The sequence below is a fragment of the Durio zibethinus genome, chromosome 25 (genome assembly GCF_047325235.1).
Source record: "Durio zibethinus cultivar Kanyao isolate XHJ-2024 chromosome 25, ASM4732523v1, whole genome shotgun sequence".
Taxonomy (NCBI): Eukaryota; Viridiplantae; Streptophyta; class Magnoliopsida; order Malvales; family Malvaceae; genus Durio; species Durio zibethinus.
In genome coordinates, this window is record NC_143186.1 from 6,758,542 (window position 1) to 6,783,851 (window position 25,310).

Below are 25,310 nucleotides of genomic sequence, written 5' to 3' on the forward strand. Positions count from 1 at the left end.
TATTGAATAATGATGTGAAAAATTGTCAGAAATAAAATAAAACAAAAAATAGGAGAGTTTGGTAGTGAGGAAGAAAAAAATTTCAAGAATTTCTTATATTCAATGTTTAAGAATTTACATTGTGAATAATAAATAATTTTTGTTTTGTGATTTTATTCTCTATTAGTGAATTAAGTTGACAAACTCCTACATTCATACAAGTTTTAATTTGACATTTGATAATTCGATTATCTCAATGATTCCTACAAGTATGATATTGTGAATCCAAGACATACAATGGCTTTTTGCTAGTTGAACTAAGAACATATTGTAGCAATGTTACTAGAACAAGTAATTACATACCTATATTAGAAAATAAGAGAAAATGCATTTTGATTTTGATGTTAGATGATGCAATTTTATTTTATTTGAGTTTATGATAACTTCACTAAGCTTACCGTCTCATATTTCTTATCCATGCTCCATTATAGGTTTTGTCTTTGGTTGCAGTTTGGTTATCCCTTTCATGAACAATTTGATTTTGGAAGCAAAAGTGAAAAATCTTTAAGTTTTATCTTTGTATTTGGAGCTAGCATTTGCAAAACCAACACTAACTCTTAATGGATGGCCTCTAAAAGTCAAATTTTGTATAATATCATGAAGTAGTTTCACGATACAAGAAAGAGCAAAGCAATAAAAACCAAAGAAAAAGAGCTTGATGTTGAAGAGAGGTTGAACAATGTCCAAAAATATGTTAAAGGCAGTTGGGTTCCTTGCACATTACATTCATTGCCCTTTCTCAAGTGTTCTTTTATTAACATAGCTTCAAATTCCTTTTTTGTCTTTCACAATACAAAATACGCTAGCTTTATTCTTCTTGTAAGTTTCACTTTATTTTATCACATATATCTTCACTTTCAATCTATATACCTTTGAAAAGTGAAAGGCTTGCCATTTTACTTAATGTCAAGTTCTCAATTTAAGTATTTTTTTCTCTAATTTTTTTTGCTTTTTTTGCACTATTTTTTCTTTTTCTTCTCATTTGCTTTCCCCTTGATCAATCAATAACATTTAGATCAAAATCTCAAACAATCTCAAGTTTGCCTTAGTTTAATTCATGATTCTTTACTTCAAGTATTCTCATTTGATTAAAATATACTTTTAAGAAATGTAAAGTAAGATAAGGTGAGGGGTTATGAAAAAAATTGATAAGATAAGCCTAAAATGTCCTTGAAGGGTTATAAACCAAAGAATCATTTCTCATTGTGTGAAACACCTTAGCCTTTCATCAATTCTCTCATTCTCTTTTCCTTTTCTTCATTTTTTTTTTTCATTTTTGATATTGTATTTTTTATTATTTTTGAAGAAAGATCTAAACATCAAAGAGTTTTATCCTTGAAGTCATAAAAGACTTTCACTTTTCTTTTTTTCTTTTTTATTTTTCTTGTGAACAAGCTTTTTTCAAACTTTTGCCCCTCGATGTGGAGAGTGATTCCTAATGCGTTTCTTTCAAATAAATTTTCAATAGGCTCAAAAGCAGTAGCAAATGGATAATTTTACTCATTATGTGAAAGGTAAAAGAAAGATGGCTGTTTCTTGTTTCAAACATGAATACTTTCAATGAAGAATATTTATTGACTAAAAGTAAACTTGTGATCACAAAAACCACATGTTGTATTACTTTCATTAGAGAAACTCCTTGCCAGATTTGACTCATTTCATAAAAGTTATCTTCTTTTACTTTAGTAATCTCAACAAATTAAAAGTTTCAATCTATCAGTTTCACCAATATGAATGATGCTTTTAAAATTGAATCTTAAATTATTGTCATGACTATCTGAACATTTATTACTTAAAACATGGAAGTGGGTGAAATATGAAAGACATATATAAAAGGTAATGAAATAAGTGAGGACATGTAATGAAAATACATCTATCATTTAATTGAAATGATGAAAGATAAATAAAAGATTGACATAAAAGACTTTCAAATGTTTAAGGCTTGCATTAGTTCTTAATGTGACAGGTATTCCTAAAACTTCCTTAAAATTATGCCCATATGTGGTTAATGTTCAGCCCATTTAGCTCATCAAAACTCACCATGCCTGCATTAACCAAACCTTGACCTTATGCTTGAAAGCATGACAATTTTCTATAGAATGACCTACATTCTAATTATGATAATCACATGTAGCTTTGGCATCATACCATCTAAGATAGGATGGCTTTAAAGGCTTTAGCTGAACAAGTGTTACCAGGTGACTTTTAGTAAGCTTTGAGAATAATTTAGTATATGACATGGTGATAGGATCAATACAGGTATTTACAGATTTCCATTGTTTCATAAGTTCCATAACCAGGGTGCCATTATTGATGAGATCTTTGATCTTTTCCTTTAGTTGCCTACATCTTTTAGTTGAGTATTACTTCTATGTAATAATCGTATCTACCATTCGGATCACAGCTAATTGTTGATGCATTTGGAGTTGTTTTCAAAGGCTTAGGGGTGAGAAACTAGTGCTTTATTAGTAAAAGCAAAAGGTCAAGAATTGGAATTGGAATTAGAATTCTCTTTTGATTATTCCTTGATTTTCTTTGATTGCTTAATGGTTGGGTAGCAGGTTGAGTGGTAGTTGTTTAAGGATAGGGATTTGCATGAAAGCCTAACTGTTGCACGGGTTGGTAAAGATAAGGATTTTAAGAATGGTTGTTTATAAAAGGATAATAAGGTGGGTACATCGGATAAGATTGATATGGGATGAAGCTTCTTGTAAATGGCATTTAATGTTAGGCCCTTTAAGATGCTTGTTTTAAATGTAGGCTAAAACTAGAAGGATATAGTGGATTTTGGATCCCTGTCTCTTCCACCACTTTCTTTTTGTTGTTCATGTTTTTCAACAAATCAACAATAATCCCCAGTTGTTTTTTTGTTCTTTTTGTGCCTTTTCCACCTTTTGAATGTGAAAAGCTAATTCTGCTTCCATACTCTTTGCTTGATATCTAGTGTTGTAGTGATTCAGATTGTTTAAAGATTGGGTTATCCTTGAATCTTGACTTACCACAATTAGGGTGCATATTTAAAGAGATATTCATGAAATCATCCTATCTTTAGTTTATGCATGAATGCAATAAGGAGGATTTAATGATGTAAATGCATGCATATATAGTAAAAAAAATGGTTAGTAAATATATAATATATAAGGAACAATATAAAAAGTTAGTATGCACATAATATATGCAAGGAAAAATTTATAAATTTATAAATAGAATAATAAATGTCCCATCATGTATCCTATTTATGGTTTTTTAGCAAAAGGAAGGATAGGGCTTTAACTTAGGTTTAGATCTTTAGGATTTATTTACATGATGGGTTTAAAAGTTTGATAATCTAATGACTCCAAAATTATTCTTTATGTCATTGTTCATTATAGACTAGTAAGACACCCCAATTTTTACCCACCATTATAAGCTTATACAAAAAGGGTTTAATTTGAATGAGAGTTTTGCTAGCTTACACGAAGGTTATCACCTTACAAAAGTGTAGGTATTTGCTTCCTTCCAATAAACGATAAAGTTTAGATATAGAGCTTATGCATTAATGCAAGTGTGGTGTGTGTAAAGGACATGCCAAATAATTAAATAAATTGGTGTACATAAAAATTAAAATCTGCAAAACAAACAAATAAGTTAGTCTACATGAATATAATAAATAATCACAATAAGACCATCAAAGCAAGGCACATAACTAACTAATGGCTTGACTTTCATAGTTTCTCGATGTAGTTGCCAAACTGTCATAACGTTTAAGCCTAAGAACCTATCCATTAGACACAAAAATCATGGAGTCACAACCATTTTTTTTTACCTAGATGTGATTAGTCACCTATGTGAATCTATTTTTTTTAAAAGCTATTTTAAGTGTAAACTAAAGATTCCTAAAAAGAAAGGTTCTAGTCTACTTCAATAAAACTAAGTTCGAAAGTAGATTACATGCAGGGAAGGTATTAGCATGCCTAAAATTGATACCAAATTAATAATTTATTATTTGATTTAAGCTTTAATCAAAGATGGTTTTATATCATACAAATAAATCAACTCTAACCCTTTTATTTTATTGTCATACAAAAATTTTATCAAAAATCATGCAATCATATTAGAATATATAATAAATCATACCGATAATCATACAAAGATATTATGCAATAAATTAAATTCATAAAAGCCATCATATAATAGATATATAAAATTATCATGTAATAAGTATAAACTCATGCAACAATCTTTCCAAAAATATCATACTAAATCATGCAAAAATAAACATGTAAAAATATCGTGCAAATATTTAATAAATCATGCAAATAACAAATCATACAAAATAATAAAGCATGCCGATATATCAATAATCAAGCAAATATATTAATAATCATGCAAATATATAAATAATCATGTAACTATATACATAATCATGTAAAGTTTTTTCTTTTTTTTTTTATTTTTAAAATTCAATCACAATTAAATAACAAAAAACTGAAAAGGGACAAAAACTAAAAATATCAATTAAAAAATAAGAAAATAAAACAAAAGTAAAAAAATACAAACCTGCGCTTGGGTCAGATCCTAAGTATGTTAGCACATGGGTCTTGATGAGTTGCACATGTATCCTGGGCTCCTTTAAACGGTGTTGTTTTGGCTTTGATATAAAAGCCAAGTCCCAACTTCTGTCTTTAGATTTCAACTCTCGTTCTCTCTCTAACTTGATTTTTTCTCTAATTTCTCACCAAATTCCAATGAAAAAAACCAACAGTCTAGCCAAAATCCTAGATTCCGATGTTGAAAAATTTAAACAATGCTGGAAAGTTTCAAGCCAAACCTAAAAACTTCAAAGAACCTTGAAATTGACCGCTATATATCCTTCCGGTCACCATGAAACTCATTAAAAAATTCATACAAAACCTAGAAATTCAAAGCCAATTCTAGAAAACCACAACAAACCTAGAATTTAAAACAATCACAAAAATTCAAAGCAATTCCAGTAAAAAAAACCAGCAATTCTAAAATTCCAAAACTTAAAAAAATTTAGATTAATTGAAACCCAAAAATTAACCAAGACTTGAAACCAAACGAGAATCAAATTAGGATACCAAAAAATTCCAAATTCCAAATTTAAAGAATCAAAGAAAAAACTTGAAAGCCCCAACTCAAAAACAAATTTCCAAATCATAGAAACTAGAACAGATCCAAAAATTGAAACCTTTTGATATTGAATCCCAAAACTATAAACCAAACCTAGAAAATTTTAATGCTTTTAAATATTATTATTGCTTCTGAATTACCAATTGTTTTCTTGATTATTGCCTCATTCCCCTTTTGATTCACAAGTTAGGGCTCTTTATATAGAGATTCAACCCTTTCTAATTTGGAAAAGTTTAAATCTTATTGAATTTAGAAAAATTTTCATGATTTGATTTTCTATAATCTTTTTCTTTTCAGTGGATTAAGCCCCAAGAATTTCCTGTGCATGATTAGTTAATAAATTCCATAATCTGAGATTGCATATAGGATTTGGATCCAAACACTACAAGAAAATGGCATATTAGAGGCAGTTTTGTAGTGGCCATTCACTTACAAATGTTGTTAGCTTCTGTGTTTTTATAAAACTTAAGGCGTTTATTATTAAAATGTCACTAAATATTCAAATATCGGTGTTGTTACTTATAAACACTACCCAAGACTTAATATCAATGGCGTTTTCGACTAAAACGTCTTGAATAATCCTGCCTTAAAAATTTAAGTGAATAGGAAAGGCATTTTTTTAACAGACAACGCCTTCAATAATCACTTAATAAAAAATTATATGAGATTATTAAAGGTGTTTTCTACAAGAAACGCCTTTAATAATTGGACAAAAAAATTTCACAGGTCTATTGAAGTCGTTTTTGTTAAAAAAACACCTTCAATAAATATCATATCAAAATGTTTGGATCATATGGATATTAACCATAAGTTTGTAGGTTCGATCCCTCCCTTTAGCCTTTTTTGAGATTTTGTAGAGATTATTTGTAATTGATTATTGTAGGCATTTTCTTGGCAAAAACGCCTTCACCAATTGCTTTAAAAAATTTTGTAGAGAATATTGAAGGCATTTTTCACAAAGAAACGCCTTTAATAATCCATAGAAAAAATATGGAGCTAATTTTTAAAAGTATTTTTGTCTGAACTCACCTTTTATACTCCAATCAATAAATTTTTGTTGTGATTATTAAAGGCAATTTTTGTCAAAAACGTCATCAATAATCTATAGGCAAAAGTTTGAACGGATAATTGAAGGCGTTTTTGGCTCAAAACGCCTTTAATATTCTAGACGATAACTTTTAATGGTTGGATTATTGAAGGTAATTATATCCATAAACGCCTTCAACAAAATTTTTTTAGGGATTATTCGAGACATTACCCCTAGGAAAATGCCCTTCATAATCTATTTAATTAATTTTTAATTGGCATTATTGAAGGCGTTTTTTTAAAATGCCTTTAATAATTTATACAAAAAAGACTCGACAGATTCTTAAAGGCATTTTTTGCCTAAAACGCCTTTAATATTCCACACAATAAATTTTTGGTTGGATTATTGAAGGCAATTTTGGTAAAAACACTATTAATATTCTAGACAATAAATTTTGATGGTCGGATTATTGAAGGCAATTATATCCAAAAATGCCTTCAATAACATTTTGTTAGGGATTATTCAAGGCATTACCCATAGGAAAATGCCCTTCATAATCCATTCGATTAATTTTTAGTCAGTATTATTGAAGGCGTTTTTTTAAAATGCCTTCAATAATTTATACAAAAAAGACTTGAAGAATTCTTAAAGGTGTTTTTTGCCCAAAACGCCTTTAATATTCCACACAATACATTTTTGGTGGGATTATTAAAGGCGATTTTGATAAAAAAACGCCATTAATATTTCAGACAATAAATTTTGATGGTCGAATTATTGAAGGCGGTTATATCTAGAAACACCTTTAATAACATTTTGTTAGGGATTATTTAAGGCATTACTCGTAGGAAAATGCCCTTCATAATCCATTCGATTAATTTTTAGTTGGTATTATTGAAGGTGTTTTTTTAAAACGCCTTAAATAATCCATACAAAAAAAGCGTGACGGATTCTTAAAGGCATTTTTTTCTCAAAACACCTTTAATATTTCACACAATTAATTTTTAGGGTGATTATTGAAGGTGGTTTTGGTTAAAAATGCCTTCAAAATTTTCTATTAGGGATGATTCAAGGCATTTTCTTACTAAAAATGCCTTCAATAATCCTATTGAAAAAACATATTTGATATTGTATATGTCAAGTCAATTGTAGGTTTATGCCCATAAAACGTTTGCTATTAGTTGTATATTAATGCTCAGAAAACATTTAGTTTTTATATGTGATACTACGAATTACATTTTAAAATTTACATAATGAACATTATTGTATTTCAATAAATTGACCACACATCCAAAATTAAAACTAATAACGTTGCCATATTAATATATTTTTTTGAAATAATTGTACTCAATAATTTATTAAGTACACATAATGTATTCATATTAAGTATAACAATAATATTAAACCAATACCCCAATGTACAAACTTAAAGTTTTCATTCAACATGGCATGTTCAAAACTTTATAACATTTTGTATCTTATATATTTACAATCAACCAACAATGTCTAACCTGAAGGTTTATCAACATTGATAAATGATAGTTAATAATCACACCATTCTTTACGGACTTCATCCACTTTCTCTTCCATGAAGCTTTCTTTATTCTACCACTAAAAAAAAATCAGAAGTAAATGCAAAAAAATGAGAACATAATGTACCTTTTTATTTTTTTGAAGATATAATAAGTTTATGTGATTTATACTAACCTTGAATGGTGTGGTCATAAAATCATGCAACACTATCTCTCGCATAAAATGAAGGACATAATATCCACATTCAGTATTATCGGATTGATGAGGTACTTGAAAATTATATTGAGTGGGTTTAAGAAATATTTAACTACACAAACTCATTTTTTGAAGATATAATGAGTTTATGTGATTTATACTAACCTTGAATGGTGTGGTCATAAAATCATGCAACACTATCTCTCGCATAAAATGAAGGACATAATATCCATATTCAGTATTATCGGATTGATGAGGTACTTGAAAATTATATTGAGTGGGTTTAAGAAATATTTAACTACACAAACTCAACATAAAAGAATATATTTCACATTTACTGGTAATGACACCTATTTCAGTTTCTTTATCTTCTTATTGAATGTAGATCTTACCCTAAATTGAAAAGAAAAAAATTACTTAATACATAAATAAAATTACTTATGAAGAAATAAAAGATATATAATATAATAAAAGTGTAATATCTCTTTATAAAAATTTGAATATCGGTGTTAGGCATCGTCGTTGGATTAACTGAATTAAGTAAGTATGGCATTAAAGATTTGGTGTCAATAAAATAAGCACCAATGACGACTGTAAAAAAATAACAATGATATACTCAAATTACGCATCAGATCATATTTTGGTAAGGTTAGAGTAATTAAGGTTGGAATACAGCTTACTACACATTATACGGGAGCAAATAATAATCAGTCGATGTTTTCATGCATAGGATCACATGATTAGCACGATAAGCGACTGTCTCACATTTCTCACTAATGAAATTGGGGTCAATGAATCTAAATTTGTTGATCAACTGTCTCCCCTTGAGCTCTCTATATAGGAAGCTGCATGATAACAATCAATATTGCTAGTTAGTATTACAACCTAATATAGATTACTACATATTGAATGCACATATTTGTATTTATAAGCTAACCTTATATAAGTAACAATCTCAGCAGCTGATAATTCATCCAGTTCACAAAATTCTTTAACCTCCTTTACACCAATGAAAGAAAATGATAGTTTATCAAAGAACCCTTCCTTAGACTCAAAGATTATGAAGTTTCCTTTAGAAAAATGTTCCAACGAATATTTGGATAACTCATCCATGAAAGCCTGAGCAAAGGTCATACTATGAGTCTGAACATCCTGTTACAATATTTAATGAAATATAAGTATTAAAACCAAATCAATCAATATAATAAACAAATTAATATTAAAATTATAAATAATATCATACTTTTTGGGTGGTAGCTGAGGATGGAACGATTTCCTTACTTGTAATAAAAGCTTCTCCTATAGGGATGATGCTATCAGACAGGTATACTAGCATGTTATGCTGCATTGCTATCAACATGGACTCCAAAGCAATAATTCTTTGTTGTTAGTAATTGAGGCATTACTCCTGGTCATCAATTCATTGCTGTTGTTGCTCAATGATTGCTTCATATTGTACATTTATCATTCGTAGGATTTTTTGTTGATTACCAAAAAACTTTGATGGCAAGACAAATTTATCAATCCAACGAACTTGACTAGGCCTTTCTTTACCGCCTAATCCTAAAGACAAAAGATCTTCACTATACTGGATTGCTAGTTCACTAGATTGGACTTTGGCAGCATAATCATCCTAAAAGACAATAATAAGATGGGCTGTAACAACAAACTATACAAGTTACTATACACTCATACATACAACCACAATGCCAATCATACATTATATTAAAAAAATAGTTATACATACAAATTTTTTTACCGTTTCCTCAGTTGCTGCATCTGTAAAGGATCCATCCTTTTGTAGATATCCTTGTTTCCATACATTCTATATGAAAACTTTTGTACCAGAGCTCACTGATTCCTATTAAATTATCACAATAAAAGAGTCAGAATATATGAAATGAATATTTATAAATATTCATTAATAATTATAAAACAAATATGCGAATACATACAAGCTCATACTCTACATTTGTATATCCTTTTTTTGCTGTCCGATGGTGATATTGTTGTTTGGCCAAAATGTCCTGTTGTTGTTTTTTGATTTTCTACAAAATTAAGAAATTACGTCAATCACATATGAAGATCAAAGGCTATATTGCATAAAGACTTACAAATAATTTTTTTGGTAAAGGATTTGCGTACTGAGAAATCTTTTGAAAGTCGATATTGAACAAAATTTATCTAATCTTCAACACTATCACATCTGCATATGTCGCAAGTGGAATAACCAATACATCACCTTCATCAGCCAGTGATAAAATATATTGGATTGTCAATCTGCTTTTAAAGTCTTTGAACGCTTTCCTAGTAGATTGCAACATAATCTTTTTACAGCTAATTGGGACGTCGAATCATTCCTAAATAAGTTAACACAATTAGTATGAACACATTAAATTTCAATAAAATGATCATTTAACAAATTTTACGAAATAGTTGAATAAACATATCATAACCGACTGCCATATCTCATCTTTTATATCATTAGGAACTCATCACCAATCGGTGTACGTAATGAAAATCGTACGACGGATGATGGCTCCAATATGAGTAGCCGTCTTGGCAGCTCCTTCAGACATAGGTTGCCCACTTTGATTGAAGTGAACATGAATTTTTATGTCACTCACTTTAATTTATTTATTTAGGCCCCTTCTCTTTCTTTTTGGCCTACAACTATGTCTTGTGCATGTTCATTAGAAGGAGAATGATGTTGTTCAGAGTCCATGATACCTGTAATATTGATTATAATTATACGAATTACACAATATGACCATTTAAATTTAACACTATACGTTATTAAATACAATCAATACCATACTATGTACAGAAACACCATTCAACACACCAATCAACAATGTGCTCAGACACACCCTTCAACAAACCATTTAGAAACACCATTAAGCAAACCATTCAACATACGATCTAGCCCCCCAATATCATACAAAACCATTTAGCAAAATAATATTAGACAACTAGGCTCAACAAACCATTCAGCATATGATTCAACCCTCCAAAATCATACAATACTATTCGGCAACACAATATCATACAACAAGGTTCAAAAACCATTCATCATATGATTCAGTCCCCCAATATCATACAATACCATTCAGTAAAAAAAATCAAATAACAAGGTTCAGCAAACCATAATATTTAAGGCGTACTACATAAAAATAACATATATGCAATGAAAGGTGCTTGGAAGACTTTGCTTACAGTGAAGTTAATGAAAATATATAAATGCATATGTAAAATTAAAGAACCAAAAAAAAAAAATCTCTATCGAATATTATAAATAATACAATAACCAAAAAAAAAAAACTTACCAATAGAAAGAGAGGTGTGCACCGTTGATTTGTTGAGGGTCGGTGGTGATGATAGGGGTAAAAAAATGAATGGTCTGATATAAATGTATTTAAAGGTTTGGTTTGGTTGAATAACACAGCTTTTAATCATTCTGTGTACTAGCAGTTTGTCATTCCGATGTTCAAGGCAGGAAAATGAATATATAAATTATTATTAAAGGCATTTTTTACAAAAAGACACCTTTAGTAATCCAAAAAATAATTTTTCAGTGAAATTATTGAAGGCGTTTATCCTTAAAAAATGCTTTTCATAATTCTTAAAAATTATTGAAGGTTTTTTGAGTAGAAAATCGCCTTCACTGATATGCTCGTGATAAGGATGGAGGGAATTATTGATGACGTATTATGTAAAAAACACCTTCAATAATTATGGACTTTAACAATTTATAACAAATTATTGAATGTGTTTTATAATAAAAGACGTTTTTAAAAACCCCAAAAATTTTTTTTATAGGAAAATTATTGAAGGAATGTCTTGTCAACAAACGTCTTCAGTAATTATGTACTAAGTTTAAAGGAATTATTAAAGGTATTTTTCTGGAATAAACGCTTTCTTTAACCATAGTGGTATATTGAAGGCCTTTTTTAGCAGAAGACGTCTTTAATAATTTTAAAAATTTTTTTAAAAAAATTATTGACGACGATATCTAAAAGTGCCTTCACTAATTATCTAAAAATTTAAAAAGAATTATTAAAGGTATTTTTCTTGAATATATGCTTTTAATTGCCGTGTTAAAATTTGTGTTGTTGTATATTGAAGGCGTTTCACAGTGAAAGACGCCTTTAATAATCCCAACAAAATTTAAAAGGCATTTATTATCAAGAAACACATTCAATATTTATGTAGATAATTTATAATAAAAGATATTTTATTGAATATATGCCTTTATTAACGGTGTTAATATTTGTGTGGTGTTATATTAAAGGTATTTTACAGTAGAAGATGCTTTTAATAATTCTAACAAATTCTAGAAAGAAATTATTGAAGGTGTTTATTATAAAGAAACACATTCAATTTTTATGAAGATAATTTAAAATTTATTTATTGAAGGCTTTTGTCAATAGAAGATACCTTTAATAATTTCAAAATTTTTTTAGAGGGAAATTATTGAATGTGTGTGTTATTAGCAAACACCTTCAATAATTATGTACTAAGTTTAAAGAAATTATTAAAGGTATTTTTTTGGAATAAACGCTTTCTATAACCATAGTGGTATATTGAAGGCATTTTTCAGTAAAAGACACCTTTAATAATCCCAAAAATTTTTTAAGAAGAAATTATTGACGGCGGTTGTTATTTAAAAATGCCTTCAATAATTATCTACAAAATTTAAAAGGAATTATTAAAGACGTTCTTCTTGAATATATGCCTTCAATTACCGTGTTAAAATTTGCGTAGCTGTATATTGAAGGCGTTTTGCAGTAGAAGATTCTTTTAATAATCCCTAAAAAATTTAAAAGGCGTTTATTATTAAGAAAGGCCTTCAATATTTATGTAGATAACTTAAATGGAATTATTGAAGGCCTTTGTCAGTAGAAGACACTTTTAATAATCCTAAAATTTTTTAGAGAGAAATTATTGCAGGCATTTTTATGGAATAAATGCCTTCTATAACCGTAGTGTTATATTAAAGGCATTTTCTAAGAGAAGACTCATTTAATAATCCCAAAATTTTTAAACAAAAATTATTGAAGGTGGTCGTTATAAATAATGCCTTTAATAATAATTACATAATGAAATGTAGTAAGTGAAGGCGATTTTCTAGAATAAATGCTTTCACTAACTGTTAAAAATTTTAAATTCTCAATTATTGAAGGCATTTTTCGTTAGAAGATGCCATTAATAATACCAATAATTCTAATTAGAAATTATTCAATGCATTTGTACTTAAAATAAAATAAAAACATTTAGTAATGGTGTTTTTCTACAATAAACGCCTTCACTATCTGTCTTAAAATTTGAGTAGTATGATATTGAAAGCATTTTGCACTTGAAGATGCCTTTAATAAATTGCTTCAAAAAATAAAATGAATTAGTCAAGGTATTTTTCTGGAATAAAAGCCTTCAATAACCTTTTAAAATATAAGTCCTATAATATTAAAGGTGTTTTCAATAAAAGATGCCTTTAATAATCCTAAACAAATTTTAAAAAGAAATTTTTAAAGGTATTTTTTTTTGTAGAAAATCGTCTTCACTGATATTGTAAGATAGAAACAAAGGAGTTATTAAATGTGTATTATGTAAAAAATGCCTTTAATAAATACATAAAAAAATTAGATGAAATTAGTGATGGCGTTTTTGTGGTGTAAACGTTTTTAATATTACACAACTTTTCTACTACAACTCTGTTGAATGTGCCTATAATATATTAAAAAAATATTTAGGATGGAATTATTGTAGGCGTTTTTCTTAGTAAACGCCTTCTATAATCTAGTCCAATAAAAATCTTTCCAAACTTAGCGCATCCAATCGTCAACTTCAAGCTTCATCTTCATTATTATACTATTTCTCTTTTCAAACCAAGTATAATTTACTTTCCCTTTCCTTTTGCTTTTAATATTCGAGCATTGTCTTTTAGAACCCTATTTCGACTATTCAATACTTATTTACTTTAGCTTTTACTTCATTCGACTATTCCTTCAGCTTTTGTAAATCAAGAATTTATTTTTGGTGTAAACAATTTTCTCCAAAACCCACCTTATTTCACCTTATTTCAACCCCAACTACAAATACTCTTGGGTACTGTCTACGTTAGTACTAGAGTTTTAACATTCATAATATCTGGTAGCTAATAAATTACTCCACAATAAGGAGTTCTCATTTTGTGTAAATACAGGTCTTGTTATTATCTTTTGTTTAAAACATAGTAAACTTAAGTATTGTATATGTTCATTTTCATATAAATTATTTATATACATTTGGTTTGATAATATAGCAAGCACTAAATGGATAAGAGTTGGATGCAAAAGTCAAGATTAAGTCAAGAGTACAAAGATGAAGAGGAAAATTTTCTTAATTTTGCATTTGAGAATACAAGTGAAGATAATATGATATTATGCCCATATGTGAAGTGTGCTAATATCGAGGGGCAAATGCATCAATTTATTTTTGAACATTTAATTTGTATTAGATTTCTTTTAGGATATATTAATTGGTATTTTTATAAAGAGTCTATACCGTTAAGGTCTTTCACTAGAGTTCTTTCAATTTCATGGGCTCTTCAACACCAACATGATCCTTTTATAGTAGATAACATTGAAGGCATATTGCGAGATGCTTTTAACATTCATAACCAACATTTTCATAATCCTTCTCCCTAAAATGAAAAATTTAATTAGTTCAATGTTAAAATGCATGAATTTGGTGAACCTGGGATAGGTGTACGTGACCAACCTAGAGGAGAAGCATCAAAGTTTTATAGGTTGCTTGAGGATATGAATGAAAAACTTTGTGAGGGATCGAAGCATTCAAGGTTATCTTTCTGTGTTCATCTTTTTCACTTGAAATCTTATGTGGATGGATAGAAAACTCTCTGACTTTATTATTAGAGTTTATGAAAGAAATGTTTCGTTTTGCAAAAATCTTTGAATCTTGTAAAGAATCAAAGAAGATGATCAAGGATTTAGATCTTGGATATGAGAAAATTCATAGTTGTCCCAATGATTGCATGCTGTATTGGAGGGATAGAAAAAATCAAGAATCTTATCATTTGTGTGGTATTTCTCATTGGGTGGACAAAACTTTGATAAAAGATTGAATGAGGATGGTGATGAGGTATATGTAAAAAAGAAGCCTGTTAAGGTTTTACGCTATTTTTCATTAATGCCAAAACTTTAACGACTCTTTATGTCTTTCAAAACTACAGATTCAATGAGGTGACATCATGAGAAATAGATGAATGATGGATCATTGAGGCATCCTGTAAATTCTTTGGCATGGAAATTATTTCATTCTAAGTTTTTAGACTTTGCATCTGATTCTCAAAATGTTATGCTTGGACTAGCATCTGATGGATTCAACCCGTTTAAAATGATGAGTACTTCTTATAGTACTTAGCTAGCTGTATTGATTCCTTACAATTTACCACTATGGATAGTTATGAAGCAACAATCATTTATATTGTCTATGATAAATTTCAGGGAAAAAAGTCTGGATAATGATATAGACGTCTACTTACAACCTCTTATTAAATAGTTAAAGCAATTATGGAAAGGAGTTGAGACCTATGATGCATCAAAAGAAAAGAACTTTAATATGCATGCTGCTTTATTATAGACTATCATTGATTTTCTTGCTTATGCGAATTTATCTGATTGGAGTACAAAAAGTTATTTTGCTTGTCCATGTTATGCTGTATAGATATGTTCGATGTGATTACCTAATGGTAAGAAGTTTTGTTATATAGGACATCATCGATGGTTAGATAATAATCATCGATTTAGATTCCAAAAATATCTCTTTAATGGAACTGAAGAGTTGAGGAGATCACCTTTACCCATTAGTGAGTCAAATATCTTGTTTAAGTTAAAAGATATCAATTTCACTTATGGAAAAATGACTCTATTAAGGAAAAGAGTGAGGGATATGTTTGAAGGTGTATGGCCTCGTATTACGTAAGTTGGTGACACTCATACTCAAGTTGACGATCTTGATGTTCAAAGTGATGAAGAAGATGATAAAATAGATGACCCCAATGAGTTTGAGTTGTGAAAAAAAAGTATCTGTTTTGAGTTACCTTATTAGGAATATAATTTATTATGCCATAACCTTGATTTGATGCACATAGAAAAGAATGTTTGCGAAAATTTTATCGGGACAATTCTTAATGTGAATAAAAGATTCAAGGATGACCTAAAGAGTCAGCTTGACCTAGTTGATATGGGGATTTGCTCAAACCTTTATCCGAAGTTGCTTCCTAATGGCAAATATCGATTACTTGTTGCTTGTTTTGGGATTTCTAAAGTTGAAAAAGATGTGTTTTGCAAGGTTTTAAAAAATGTCAAAGTTTCAGATGGCTATGTGTCAAATATATCAAGATGTGTGAATTTGAAAGAGCAAAATATTTTTCATTGAAGTCACATAATTATCACATTTTGACGTAAGATTTACTTTCGATTGCTTTACGTTCATCAATGTCAAACCAAGTCACTCTTTAATAATTGAATTGAGTAACATATTTAAATCTCTATGTTAGAAATGTATGAATGTGGAAGAGCTTGACAAACTTCAAGATCGAACCGTGATTACTTTATGCCATTTAGAGAGATCTTCCCTCCAAACTTCTTCACTATTATGATGCATTTGGTTATCCACCTTCCATATAAAGCAAAAGTTGGTGGGCTGGTTTATTATCGATGGATGTATCCTATTGAAAGGTATTATTTGTTAATATATTGATTACATTTTTTTTTATGATCAAGCCACTTTACTTAAAATAACATATGACTAATTTTTATGCTATAGGTTTTTGGGGAGGTTAAAGTCTTATTGTCTAAACAAACACTATTCGGAAGGTTTTATTATTGAAGGATATTTAGCAGAAGAGCGTATGACATTTTATTCTTGTTATTTAGAAGATATTGAAACGAGATTTAATACACCATCAAAAAATGTTGGTATGCAGCATACAGACTCTACCTACAATTATCTTTTTCAAAGTTTTGGACAACCAATAGGCAAAGCTGAATTGGTGGAGTTAGATGATAAATCTTAGACATAAGCACATCAATATGTTCATTTTCATCATGGCTCAATTGAATCATTTCGCACGTAAGTTTTTTTAGCATGAAAATTATTCATTACATTAAGCATAATTTATTGTCTTTTATTTTTTTTTTTGTTAATACTTTATCATGATACTTTATAATGAGTATAGAAATAATTTGAGAGATCCTGCACATTATTGACGATCAAACCCTTGAGAGCTTGATAAGTTGTTCATTGAAAACTTTCATGAATGGTTAGGAGCAACTGTAAGTAATGCCATACTTCCCATTATGAGAAATCTACATAGAATGCTTATGGTATAAATAACATTAATAACATCTATATATTTATTCCACTTTTATAGGTTTTGAGTGGAAGGCTTGTTAGTGAAGAGGTGAAGTGTCTTTCACATGGTCCAAACTAAATTGTGAAATGATACAAAGGTTTCATTATCAATGAATTTAGATTTCACACTAAATCCCGTGAGAGATTTAAAAGTACACAAAATTTAGGAGTTGATGTGACTTTATCAACTACTAGCTATGCTAGTGCTAAGGACACAAAGCCTTTAGAGGGAAATGTTAACTATTATAGCATGATTAATGATATCATTGAGTTAGATTATTATGGCAAGTGGAAAGTTGTCTTATTTCGGTGTGATTGGGTTGATGTGAATAGTGCGAGGGATATTAAGAAAGATCAATATAAATTTACACTTGTGAATTTTTCTCGATTAATTCACATTGGACAACAACTCATCGATGAACGTTATATTTTTTCATCTCAAGTCAAACAAGTATTTTACATTATATTTGTATTTTTATCATATATTTGTATTTTCCAAGTATGTTATATTTGTATTTTTATCATATACGCAATTATTTTTTATGACAGGAAAGAGAATAGATTGGGATTGGTAGCAGAAAGCAATAGAAATATTCCCACACAAGTGGATTAAAAAGTTTTGTAAGAAAGCAAAAAGAAATAGTAAGTTTATGATAGTAAACTTATTCCAATGAATGAACTTTTTCTATCGTAAAAAGGTAAATTTACAAATTAACAGTTATTTTTTTGTTTTAATAGTTTTGATAGTTTCAATACATGATACTAAATTTATCAAAAGTTTTGAACTTAGTTGACAAGGATGATATGTATGAAAATGTTATTGTTTACATATATTTAGGTAAAAATACAAATTTGTTGTTATTGTTGTATTTTAATAGTTTGGATAGCTTCAATACTTGATATTAAACTTGTCCAATTGATTGAACTTGGTTTCTACAGTTAATATGGGAGAAAAAGTTGTCGTTTGTTTCTATTTGAGACTATTTTTGCATATAAAAGGCAAATATACAAATTAAACTGTTGGATGGCTTTCAACATATTGAATGGCTTCAATCCATGATATTAAATCGAGAGAAAATAATTGAATTTGGTTTCCATGATTTATATGTGTGAAAGCCCAAAATGCTTTTAGGTGTGATTATGTTTAAGACTATTGTGTTATTATGGGGCCAAAATATAAATACATTAGATTAAAATTATTCGAAATGTTAATACTTGATTGACAAGCTTGATATGCATGAATAAGTTGCAGTTGATATGTATCCTATAAAATAACATATGTTTTTGTATAGGAGAATGAGATGGGCGGTACAATTAGACATGTGAAACTTTTTCGCATAACACACATAAAAAAAGATGGATCTTACATGAATGTCAAAACACAAGAAATTATGATAATTTGTATTTTAACAGAAAGTAAATATTTACTCTTTTTAATATACTATCAATTAATCATTAAACTTGACAGTTGTATATGACAAATTCACATGAGAAAGCGAAAGAGAAAATAACTACTGAGATTGAAGTAACATCTGATGATTCTCTCAACATGTAAGAAATAAAAAATCGGATATTCATAGAAGTTGCTAGAAAAGAAAGGCATGGATGGGTTCAAGGCCTTGGATTGGGTCCAACACCATTTGCCTACTATGGACATAGCTCTCGACAATTTACATCCTCAGCAAGTCAGTATTGGCAAGACATTTTAATATTGAGAGGGGAGTTACAAATTATGCAACAACGTTTTCAGCAAATGAAAGCAGAAAGAGAACATGAGCGTGCCAAAATTGAAGAAGAACGTGCTAGAATAGAGTAAAAGCATGCAAAATTTTCAGCAGTTGCATGATCAATTTAATCATCTTATGAATTTTGTGCAACAATAATTTTCAGGAAATGATATTGGTGCTCCATCAACTCAGGTATTATATTCAGTAAATATTTAAATTTTTAAATATAAAAAAAGCTTATAATGAAGTGTTAAAAATTATATGATATTATTCAGTAAGTTTTTGAGCACGCTAGTGACCAAGGTGGAAAATTTTCTTCATCAATTGGCAACTAGCAAAATGTATGCAGTCATTTATTTCATACATTTTAATTTTTATTTTCTTAATGTATTAAAAATATTTGAATGTTATTATACTAATTATTAAACTTTGTATTAATTATATGCATATTTAAATGTGAATTAAGTTTATATTAATTTTAGTTTTTTGAATTTATGCTCTTTAATGTAATTAAAATTTATTAACAGAAATTAGAAAAAAAATACATTTTTACATAATAGTGGCGTTTGCGTTCAACAATGTCACTATATGAATAATTTAGTGACATTTGTATCGTAAAGCACCATTAAAAGTAGTGGCACTCTTATCAGCAAATGCCATTAGTAAGTGGCATTTTTGATACAAACGCCACCAAAGCAACGATATTTTTCTCATAAAAATGTCACTAAATTAACGGCGTCTCAAAGACACAAATGCTGCTAATATAAAGGCGTTTTCATATACAAATGCCTCTAAAGTAGTAACTTTTTCATTTACAAATGCCACCAACGCAATGGCGTTTGCTCATAAAAACATCACTAAATTAGCGACGTCTCAAAAATACAAACACTATTAATATAAAGGTATTTTCAAATACAAACATCTCTAAAGTAGTGACGTTTTCAGTTATAAATGTCACCAAAGCAAAGGCTTTTTTCTCATAAAAATGCCACTAAATTAGCGGCTTCTCAAAGATACAAACGCCACTAATATAGAGGTATTTTCAGATACAAATGCCTCTAAAGTAACGATATTTTCAGTTACAAACGCCACCAAAACAACGACGATTTTCTCATAAAAACTTAACTAATTTAGCGACATTTCTAAGACAGAAACGCCGCTAAAATGACGACGTTTTTTTGAAAACGTTGTTATTTTTCGCAATGTGTGTATAACCGGTACTCTGAGTGGTATTTTTCGCAAACATCGTAAATCTGTTAGTATCGTTTATAAACGTCGCTAAACGTTATAAAAAATGCTACTAAAAATCTAAACCCTTGTAGTGAAAGCAAAACAAAATCACACATTTATCTTTTTTGGTTTTGGACCCCATTTTTATTTTATATCTTACCAATTGACTTTGATTAGATGAAAGGTAAAAATAAAATTAAAACTAAAATCAAAATTAAACGAAAATCAAAATTAAAAATCAAAATTAAAATCAAATTAAAATTAAAATAATGAGTTTTTAGTCGTTGGGTCTGAAATATATTTTTTAATTTAAGGCCGAATTTAAGATTAAAATCTATTTTAGTATGAGAAAAATTTTTAAACAAAATGAGGCGGCTATAAATTATGCAATTTTATTTTATTTGAGTTTATGATAACTTCGTTACCGTCTCGTATGTCATATCCACGCTCCATTATAGGTTCTGTCTTTGGTTGCAGTTTCGTTGTCCCTTTCACGAACGTTTTGCTTTTGGAAGAAAAAGTTAAAAATCTTTAAGTTTTGCCTTTGTATTTGGAGCCGGCATTTGAAAAACCATCTCTAACTCTTAATGGACGGCAGCTAAAAGTCAAATTTTGTATAATATCATGAACTAAATTCACGATCCAAAAAAGAGAAAAGCAATCAAATTCAAAGAAAAGGAGCTTGGTGTCGAAGAGAGGTTGAACAATGTCCAAAAGTATGTTAAAGGCAGTTGGGTGCCTTACACGTTACATTCATTGCTCCCTTTTAAGTGTCCTTTTATTCGCATAGTTTCAAATTCCTTTTCTTTCACAATACAAAATATGCTAGCTTTATTCTTCTTGTAAGTTTCACTCTGTTTTATCACATATATCTTCACATTCAATCTATATACCTTTGAAAAGATCGTAATGGGGAATTGTCCTAGACTCTCTTCTCGAACAGATGTCTCCAAAAGAAAGAAGGCCTTGCCAATCGAAACCCCCTTCAAACTTCCCTCTCCCTTACCAACATGGCCGCCAGGTACCTTATTTGATCTCTACCAAGAAAATATTAGTAGACTTTTAGTTTTAGTGATCTGACAGTTTCAAATGAAAAAGAAAAAAACACTTCGTTTCTTGACGTTTGATTGACTTCATGAATTGCCACAGGTGAAGGGTTTGCAGGTGGGACTATTGATCTTGGTGGAATACATGTGCGCCAGATATCATCTTTTACAAAAGTATGGGTAACTCACGAAGGCGGGCCAGATAATCTTGGGGCTACTTTTTTTGAACCATCGTCAATACCAGAAGGGTACTATATGCTAGGCTGCTATGCCCAACCCAACAACAGGTTGCGTTTTGGGTGGGTTCTTGTAGCCGAAGATGACACGGGTGGGGCTTTACTAAAACAGCCCATTGATTACATCCTTGTTTGGAGCAGTGAGTCTTTGAAAATCAAGCAAGATGGCAATTGTTACATTTGGTTGCCCATAGCTCCAGAAGGATACCAGGCTGTCGGCTATGTTGTCATGAACACTAAGGACAAGCCTTCCCTGGAGAAAATACGTTGCGTTCGATCTGATTTTACTGATCAAAGCGAGAATTCTGTGTGGATTTGGGGACCCGGTAAGGAAATCAATTCAAAAGAATTCAATATTTTCAGTTTAAGGCCCATCAATAGAGGATCTCAAGACATGGGTGTTTGGGTGGGCACATTTGTAGCGCAAAATCCTAATAATGGCTCCCCTGCTCCTCTACCTTGTTTGAAAAATGTTAAGTCTAATTTATCTTGCATGCCTAATCTACGCCAAATTGAGACATTATTTCAAGCTTACTCTCCTTGGATTTATTTCCATCATGATGAAGCTTACCTCCCATCGTCCGTCAAATGGTTTTTTGTCAATGGGGCATTACTGTACTCAAAGGGAGAAGTGTCGAAACCAGTTTCAATAGACCCAACGGGTTCAAACCTTCCCCAAGGCGGTTCAAACGATGGTAACTATTGGTTGGATCTTCCCATGGAGGATGCAACCATGGAAAGAGTAAAGAAAGGAGATTTGCAGAACTCCCAAGTTTATTTGCATGTAAAACCAATGTTGGGAGCAACCTATTCGGACATCGCGATATGGGTGTTTTACCCCTTTAATGGACCAGCAAGGGCTAAAGTAGAATTTATCAACATTTCACTAGGAAGGATTGGTGAACATGTTGGCGATTGGGAGCATGTGACTTTGAGGGTCAGCAACTTTAATGGAGAATTACAGAGTATGTATTTCTCGGAACATAGTGGAGGTTCATGGGTGAATGCATCAGACCTAGAGTTTCAAGGTGGGAATAAACCTTGTACCTATTCATCCTTACATGGTCATGCCATGTATTCAAAACCTGGACTAGTTTTGCAAGGAAATGGAGGGATAGGAATCAGAAATGACACTGCCAAGAGTAAGATTCTCATGGATACTGGCCTCCAATTTTCTTTAATTGCAGCTGAGTATTTGGGTTCTGCTATTATTGAGCCGCCATGGCTCAACTATTTCAGGGAATGGGGTCCGAAAATTAGTTATGACTTGGCAGATGAGATCAAAAAGGTGGAAAAATTATTGCCTGGAAAGCTTAAATCTGCTTTTGAGAGATTTGTGAAAAGTCTTCCAAATGAACTATTGGGGCAAGAAGGGCCTACGGGTCCTAGGATGAAAAGGAACTGGACTGAAGACGAGGTCTAAAATGTTGCTTATACAATTATGCAGGCATCACTGTTAAATGCATATAAAATGTCAATGGGGATGTTAAAAGTATTGTTTACATTGTGTTAGAATATTTTTAAAATATAGTGAAAGATAATTGATTAAAAATATTGTTTTAATCAATGGATTGAGAAACTAGTGATTAAAAGTTATAAAATAGCCTTGGAAAGGTTCCATAACAAAAGGAAATTCATTTAAGACAAAAAAGAATTGAGACTTCCAATATAGGCAGTTGAATGCTCATACATATGGTTTGATTCTGTTTCAAATTTACATAATAATTGTTTTTTGTTTCACATTTACTTTATGGCAGTTGAATACTTGACCTATGGTAGTCAACTATCATGCCATGAATAGTTAGCCATTCCAATGATCAACTAGGAAAGTCTGTTGCCATGACTGGAAAAGTATTTTGTTTCAGTTTTACCTAAAACAATCGAATGCCTTGGGCAAAAATCTCGATTGCTATGTTAGGAAAAACTTACTATTTCAAAATTATACCATGATAGTCGAATGTCTTTTATAGAGAAAACGATTGCCTTGACCTTGAAAAGTGTTTTTGAACAAAATTATAAAAGGAAAGTCGAACGCCTTCCACAAGCATTCAACTGCCCTAGTTCATAAGTGATAACTTTTGATTGCAATGCTTGTTTCATTTCATTTGACTTCTAACCTTATCATAAGGTGATCTTTCACTTGTAAATTATTGTCATTGGCATCTATTGAGCTTCAAAAGATGTGAATATATTGAAAAGACAACTCAGTTGAATGAATCAACAAAATTAAAGAGTCATAACTCTGAATTTAAATATCTATAAATAGAGATGTTAGAAATTAGTCATAGAACAAAATTTTGAATGCTTGAACCTATTCTTTATTCTCTGTTATTTTCAATCAAGAGCAAGTCTCTTAGACATTCAATACAAAGGTTTTTGACAGCGGTTTTTTATAAATTTAACTGCATTTGATTAACACCGCAAAACAAAACCTCAACTATTCTGACGTCAAAAAATTAGCATCCTTTTTAATAATGTAGCAGCGGTTTTAAGTATATTTAGCGATGTTTCTAAACGTCTTAAGATGCAATTCTAAGCTGAGGTTTTCTTTTTTTTTTTTTTCTTTTTGCATTTAGTGGCCATTACAGTATACAAACGCCATTAAATTTGTAAATTTAACAACATTTATCTCACAAACACCGGTAATGTGCCACTTTTAATTTTTTTTTTATTTTGTGAATATAAATGAGAAATTAATATTTGAAATAATAATTTGTTTCCATATTTACTGCTATAACTGCATTAAATATCAAAATATATTATTGAAATGCAAAAAATTTAATTCAAATTTATTAACTTAATATTATAAAATATTTAAATACATCAATTGTTCGACTAAATTAACAAGTAATAAACGTACAATAAAATTTAACTTATTTTCAAACTACATAAAATAAAAATTCAACAAGCATGAAATTCATGAATGTCAGAGTTAGAATTCTAGAATTAAATGATTGATTTTTTGCACCAAGATCACTTTGTTTGCAACAATCTATTGAAAAAGTAAACAACGTATTTAATATGATAGTAATCTAGACGGATAAAAAGAACACTAAATCATCGATATAAGTCTAGATTGAAAATTTCACACATATTAAGAGTGGAAGGCAGGCTTAATCATTTGAATAAATGTAATATCATATAATTGAGATATTTAAATCATTAAATCAGAAATATATAATCAGATTTATGTTTTTGCCTTTAACGGTAAAAAAGTCCATCAGAACACTAAAACCATAATTTTTTTCAGACATATCAAAAGTGACAACTAAGTTAAACCGTTAAGGCAAGTTTAATATTATAAAATTGAGATATTCAAGTCACTAAATAAAAAAACATATAACCAAATTTACGATTTTGTCATTCAATGGTACAAAATGTCCAAAAACACTAAAATCATAATTTTTTCACACATATTAAAAGTGACAGTCAAGTTCAATCATTCAGATAAATTTAATATCATATAATTGATATATTTAAGTCATGCCACATGGATATACAATTCGATTTATGATTTCATCCTTTAATGACACAAAAAGTATAACAAAATATAAAATTATAACTTTTCACACATATCAAGAGTGATAGTCAAGTTCAACTATTCTACAAGTTTAATATCACAAATTCGAGGTATTCTAGTTACCAAATTAGAAATATAATTAGATTTATGATTTTGTCTTTTAATAATACAAAAATCCAAAACATATTAAAATTATAAATTTTTCACACA

At 29.7% G+C, this 25,310-nt stretch overlaps 1 protein-coding gene across 1 annotated transcript; it reads left to right on the top strand.

Annotated features, from left to right (window-relative positions):
- The first annotated feature begins 21,102 nt into the window (after nucleotides 1-21,102).
- LOC111276635 (hypothetical protein At1g04090-like) lies at nucleotides 21,103-23,108 on the top strand. The gene is made up of 2 exons (XM_022862384.2): nucleotides 21,103-21,319; nucleotides 21,448-23,108. Exons 1-2 carry the CDS (start codon nucleotides 21,208-21,210, stop codon nucleotides 23,001-23,003), a joined length of 1,668 nt encoding a protein of 555 aa, XP_022718119.2. The 5' UTR covers nucleotides 21,103-21,207; the 3' UTR covers nucleotides 23,004-23,108.
- Nucleotides 23,109-25,310: the final 2,202 nt, after the last annotated feature.

What these genes read in the sequence shown, in the direction of transcription:
- LOC111276635 (XM_022862384.2), top strand. Translation starts at nt 21,208, where the DNA reads ATGGGGAATTGTCCTAGACTCTCTTCTCGAACAGATGTCTCCAAAAGA. An exon ending in CTTACCAACATGGCCGCCAG is followed by an intron (nt 21,320 to 21,447) that starts GTACCTTATTTG and finishes GAATTGCCACAG; the next exon opens with GTGAAGGGTTTGCAGGTGGG.